The 5,567-nt window shown below is 37.8% G+C and overlaps 1 protein-coding gene across 1 annotated transcript in view; it reads right to left on the reverse strand.

Moving 5' to 3' along the window:
• The window catches only part of HELRODRAFT_101461 (hypothetical protein), a 7,236-nt gene extending 2,611 nt beyond the window's left edge, over nt 1-4,625 (reverse strand). Inside the window, exons 1-16 of the mRNA XM_009023941.1 lie at nt 4,518-4,625; nt 4,268-4,378; nt 4,082-4,157; nt 3,671-3,837; nt 3,430-3,549; nt 3,222-3,311; nt 2,950-3,129; nt 2,681-2,762; nt 2,322-2,486; nt 2,135-2,172; nt 1,751-1,903; nt 1,414-1,663; nt 1,126-1,338; nt 829-974; nt 565-625; nt 87-201 (exon numbers count right to left, since the gene is read on the reverse strand). Of these exons, the coding sequence (XP_009022189.1) occupies nt 87-201; nt 565-625; nt 829-974; nt 1,126-1,338; nt 1,414-1,663; nt 1,751-1,903; nt 2,135-2,172; nt 2,322-2,486; nt 2,681-2,762; nt 2,950-3,129; nt 3,222-3,311; nt 3,430-3,549; nt 3,671-3,837; nt 4,082-4,157; nt 4,268-4,378; nt 4,518-4,616 (2,066 nt within the window). The 5' untranslated portion in view covers nt 4,617-4,625. The remainder of the gene's footprint in view (nt 1-86; nt 202-564; nt 626-828; nt 975-1,125; nt 1,339-1,413; nt 1,664-1,750; nt 1,904-2,134; nt 2,173-2,321; nt 2,487-2,680; nt 2,763-2,949; nt 3,130-3,221; nt 3,312-3,429; nt 3,550-3,670; nt 3,838-4,081; nt 4,158-4,267; nt 4,379-4,517) is intronic.
• Nucleotides 4,626-5,567: the final 942 nt, after the last annotated feature.

The raw sequence follows: 5,567 nt of genomic DNA on the forward strand, positions 1-5,567 counted from the left end.
TCACTCACTCACTCACTCACTCACTCACTCACTCACTCACTCACTCACTCACTCACTCACTCATTCATTCATTCATTCACTCATTCACCTGCTGCTGAATCTTATTTCTTTCCTCTTCCGGCAGGGCTCGCATTCTCGCCCTATCACTATCTTCCTCAAAGACCACGTTATCCTGGCGGCGACTCTTGCGTAGGGCGGCATCTGCATAAATTATAATAATTAGGTGGGCTTATGAATACTAAATAGGTCGTGTGTATGTTAATTGAGTGAATCCATTCATTTATTCCTTCACTCATGTACTCTTTCATTCACTCATTCTTTCTTTCGTTCAGTTTTTTGAATATAATTATAATTAATTAAAATTATAATTAATTAAAATTGTAATTAATTAAAATTATAATTAATTAAAATTATAATTAATTAAAATTATAATTAATTAAAATTATAATTAATTAAAATTATAATTAATTAAAATTATAATTAATTAAAATTATAATTAATTAAAATTATAATTAATTAAAATTATAATTAATTAATTCTTGAGCGGAATTTCAGCAAGCCAACTTTTCGAGAACTTTTCGAATTCTGCTTCATCTTCCAAGTCGGAATCATAATCACCTACGTTCTGATCATGATGATAATAACAATAATAATAATAATAATAATAATAATAATAATAATAATAATAATAATAATAAAGGTAACGAACGATAGCCACATAACAACCAATATGATAACACATCAAACAACAGAATTCTTCACCAAATGTTTGGTCCCAATTTACTGAAATTGGGTCATGATTTGGTCAAAATTAGGTCGCGAACTGACCTGATCATTGAGGACGGCCCTTCTGACGTTCTGGACCCCTTCGTAGACGAGGTTGGAGGCCTGGACGAATCCATTTTCATCGACGGGGGTGTTCGAGTTGAGCGCATTTATGGTTGCACTCATTTGATTGGTGAATCTTACTATAACTGATGATGATTATGATGACGGTGGCGATCATGATTATGATGACGACAACGATCATGATTATGATGATGAAAATGACGACGAGAATGCTGACTGACTCTAGCGATAAAGCAAAATTTTAAAAATATTTTTGCACTACAAAAAACAACTAACTCTGTTTTCTCAGCTCCATGACGCACTCCATGACCCTATCCACGTACTGGTTGCCCTCGCCCCCCCTCAAAAAACTCATCATCTCACCCTCCGTGACGTCACAAATTCTTTGGCAGCGCCCTCTGATTCTGCCGGAAGTCTCGTCTAAACTTGTGGGGTCGTTGTTTTGAAGGGCAAGGACGCACTGGTTGATATCTTCCAGAATGTGCTGCTCTGTAGTTTAGTGGGTGGGGGGTGGATGGATGTAACGCTGATGATCGCAAGCATGACAAACAAAAATAAACAAACCGGAAACGGCCAAAAAATCATCCAAAGACACCAAATCGTCGACGGCGTCAGTCAGCAGCGTCAGCTGCTTAAGCCACGCCTCTTTAAAGGCTTCGGCGTTTTCCGCGGCCTCACTCGAACGTGGGTGGCTACAGAGGGTGCGACAGGCGTTGACCACTTGTGGGCATAATTTCTGGAGCTGGTCACAGGCCAAACTGACCATTCGTATGCCGTCTTCGTTGGTGCACATTGAACAGGCAATCTGGGATACCTAGAGGATGATGATGATGATGACGACGATGTGGTGATTGTGAAAAGAAACATAACAAAGAGATATAAAAACTAAAAAAAAAAAAACCTCAATTAATTTATTGGCGTGCTCCACAAAGACGCCTGCGTAGGCTTCCATCCTCTCATGATCGCCATCTTTCGCCGCTTCCAACATCAACAAAAGAGGCATATCTGTGTCAAGAAAGCAGTCGCTCACGTGATCACTCACTGACCTATTAAGCTGTTCGTTGATTGGTGGAGTTTTTATTGAGGTTTATGCTGTTGTGTCGTGATGTCGTCATTGTTGTATTAATATCATCATCATCATCGTTGTTGTTGTTGTGGTTTTAAGTACTGCTATGTCGTTGTTGTTATCATCATCAGTATCATTATCATCATCAACATCATCAACATCATCTTCATCATCTTCATCATCATCGAAGGATGTTTCATCATTACCATCGTCACTTACGTGCTTTCTGAGACATCGAGTTCTGCCGTACACTTGGTCTCTTGAGACGTCAAGGTAATCCGTACTTCCGGGATTTTCAGACTTTCAAAAGTGAAATTAATTAAAAAATAATTGTTACTAAATGCATTTTTGATGCGTTATATTATTAGCGTAATGATTTTAAAAAAAGATTTTTAAATCGTTCTACTAATTTTACCCCCCAAAAACACTAAATAATTTCTAGAAATTACCGAATATAGATATTCCGAGAGTAAATTTTGTAAAGCGCTTCTAAGATTTTGACATTCTCTAATTATTTTGTCTCGTCGCTCATCTCTCGTTGAAGTTCCATCGGCCAACATGGCCGCCCTGCCTAATTTTCAGTTGCAGTTGTTGTGTGATTAGTGAAAATATGTTGTTGTAGCTGATGAAAACGTTGTTGTTAGCTGGAATGACGATATTTGTTAAAATGGAATATATAATTGAAAGGCGAGGACGTAGTTAAAGCGTCAGACGACTATGACGATTATAACAGTAATTTCAAAGCTGACAAAAATCATAGCTTACCTATAATCTTTTCTAACATGGCCTCCAATCTGGGACGAGTTCTATTCTCAGAGTAACTCATCGGATCCATAATAATCTGGTTCTGTGGCGATGGTGATGATGATGATGATGGTGAAGACGACGATGATGTTGATGAAGATGATGACGGTGATGGAGATGAAGAGCATTTAAATGTTTTAAAGAAAAATGAAAAAGTTTGACACACGAGAAAACGCACTACTCCTATATAAGATTATTATTTAGTTATAAAGAATACGATGACGACCGACCTCAAACTCATCCAAGGCATTAGCAATGTCCCCTTTGACCTTTCGCGAAGGGTCGTGACCTCTGTGTGACCCGGTTTCCATGGCAACGTTCGAAATGTCCTTGACCGCCTCTCTCACCTGGCCAAGGACAAAATCGCGATTCGAACGAGCAGCCTGCAGCTCGGGGTGGCGTACGTGCGTCTGTGTATGTGTGTTCGTGTGTGTGTGTGTTTGTGTGCGAACGAACAATCAAATCAACGAACGAACAAACGAACGAACGGACAACAACAAACCTTAGTAGTGGTGAACAACATAACGGAACTCTTTTTAAGAACCGCCCTTGCAGCCGCCAGATCCTCCCGCCTTCTTTCATCTTTCAGATCCTGATAATGATATTTTTGTCATCATATTATCATCATCATCATCGTCCCATTATCACCACCAACAACAGCAGCAACAGCAACAGCAGCAGCAGTAGTAGCCGTAGCAACTTCAACGTACCATCTGTCTAGAGCCGGTTCGTTGGTTGACCTCGTTGAGATTCTCATTGAAGTGATCCATGCAGTTCGTCAGTTCTTGATTATTTTGGGCGGACGAGATTCGATCTATATCGCCATTTATCTGGATGAGAGAAAAGAGAATGAAAGAGAGAGCCAACCAGCCAATCAGCCAATCGGTCAGCCAACCGACCAACCAGCCAATCAGCCAGTCAGCCAACCAACCAGCCAATCAGCCAACTTACAATCTGTAGAGACCTCAGTAGCAAGAAGACATCCACCATGTCGGCCAATATGAGCAGTCTCGTCACGTCCCTCAACAACGTGCGGGCCGTTTGGACCATCTTCACCCTACTCTCTGATGAACAGGGGGCTTGGGAGAATTCCAGGGACGATTGGCAGAGCTGGCCCCCTATTGGTGGTGATGATGATGATGATGTGGTTGATGGCATTTAAGATGACAGCGATGACGACACTGTAGATAATACTAATGATGAAGATGACGATGATAACAATATTGACGATTACAGCATTCATGATAACATTTCTGATGAAGTTAGTGGTGATGATGATAATGATGATGATAATAATGGTGACGTTATATCGTAACAGCAGCAACAACAGCAGCTACAACGGCAGCTACAACAGCAGCAAACCACTGTTTCGAACGTCCTGGATGATCTTCAACATATCTTTCTGGACCTCTGGGTACTCGCTTGCTATCATCTCACCCTAGATGATAAAATTCATTACACTTATTCCCCAACCAATCAGCACAGAGCAATCAACCAACTGACCAATTAACCAACTAACCAATCAACCATATCAACCAATCAACCAACCTGCATGATAAAATTTTCCGTGGCCATTTGTACGGCTGCTATAAGGGTTTGGGCCTTCTTAGATTGACCTTTCTTGACCCGAGACGGACTGTCTTGCATTAAGGTCGTCACCTGATCATTTGGTTGGTTGATTGATTGATTAGATAATTGATTGACCGGTTCAAATACATAAATATTTGTATAATAAAATAATTAAATTTAGCAAGTAAATAAGAAATTATAAAAACAAATGAATTTTTAAAAAAATTACATGGTTAATGAGGGGTTCCAAAGTTTTCTCCACTGATTTTGTCCTAATTTCGAAGTCTTCAGTGTTCCATTTAAATTCAAATTTTCCGAAATTCGACATTTGTTTTATTTTATTTAAAATAGCAAATAAATAAAAATTAATTATTGGATAATAAAAATCAAAAGTTAACAAATGAATCGATTTTTAAAGTTTAACTTATTTAATTAATTTTTCTTATATTTTATTATATTTAATTTTAATATAAACGATCGTAAAACTTAAATTTATTTTCAGATAATCTAGCAGTTTACGCGTCTCGAGTTTCAATCGGGCCGTGACTAATTAGTGAAAATAATTTTAGAATCCAAGGTAAATAAATTCACTTTTAAAATTTTTACCTGCAGTGTTAGGCGCGTTTTGAAATTAGTGTAAACAAATACTCTTCTTACCTGTGCAGGTAGGCAGATATCTTGTTTTAAATTATTTCTAAAATTCTTCTTAATTTAACTTTATTTTATTTATTATAAATTATTTCTTTCTTTCTTTTTTGAATTTTTAAAAACACATAAAAACACAAATATAATAACTATTAGCGAGTCATGCTGTAGTTGGAGAAATAGCAATTTGAAAATGACAATATTAGAATATTGGATCATTTGTCTGTTTTTCTGTCTGTCTATCTGTTTCTCTGTCTGTCTGGATGTCTGTCTCGATGTCTCTCTGTCTGTTCTTCTCCCTCGTACAACGGACATTAAAATTCAGATCAATCGACTATCGTACCACCAACTTGCCTATTCATTACAATTGCCTTAGCTTAAATAGATTTACAAAACTCAAAGAGCTCAATTCATTTGCCATTCGGCCCCACCCCACTACCTACATAAGGCCTTGGGCCCAAACTCAACAACAATAATGTAAAACTTAATAATTTTTTACGTTGTTTCTGAAGAATCATCTTCATCAGTACCGCCATGTTTCTGTAAGATCATAGCCATCATCTTATCGCAGTGTTTAAATGAAAAAGTTGAACGATTTTTTAGACGTGTTTTGGCAGTTATAGGTCACAATCAT

This window comes from Helobdella robusta, assembly GCF_000326865.2.
Source record: "Helobdella robusta unplaced genomic scaffold HELROscaffold_38, whole genome shotgun sequence".
NCBI lineage: Eukaryota > Metazoa > Annelida > Clitellata > Rhynchobdellida > Glossiphoniidae > Helobdella > Helobdella robusta.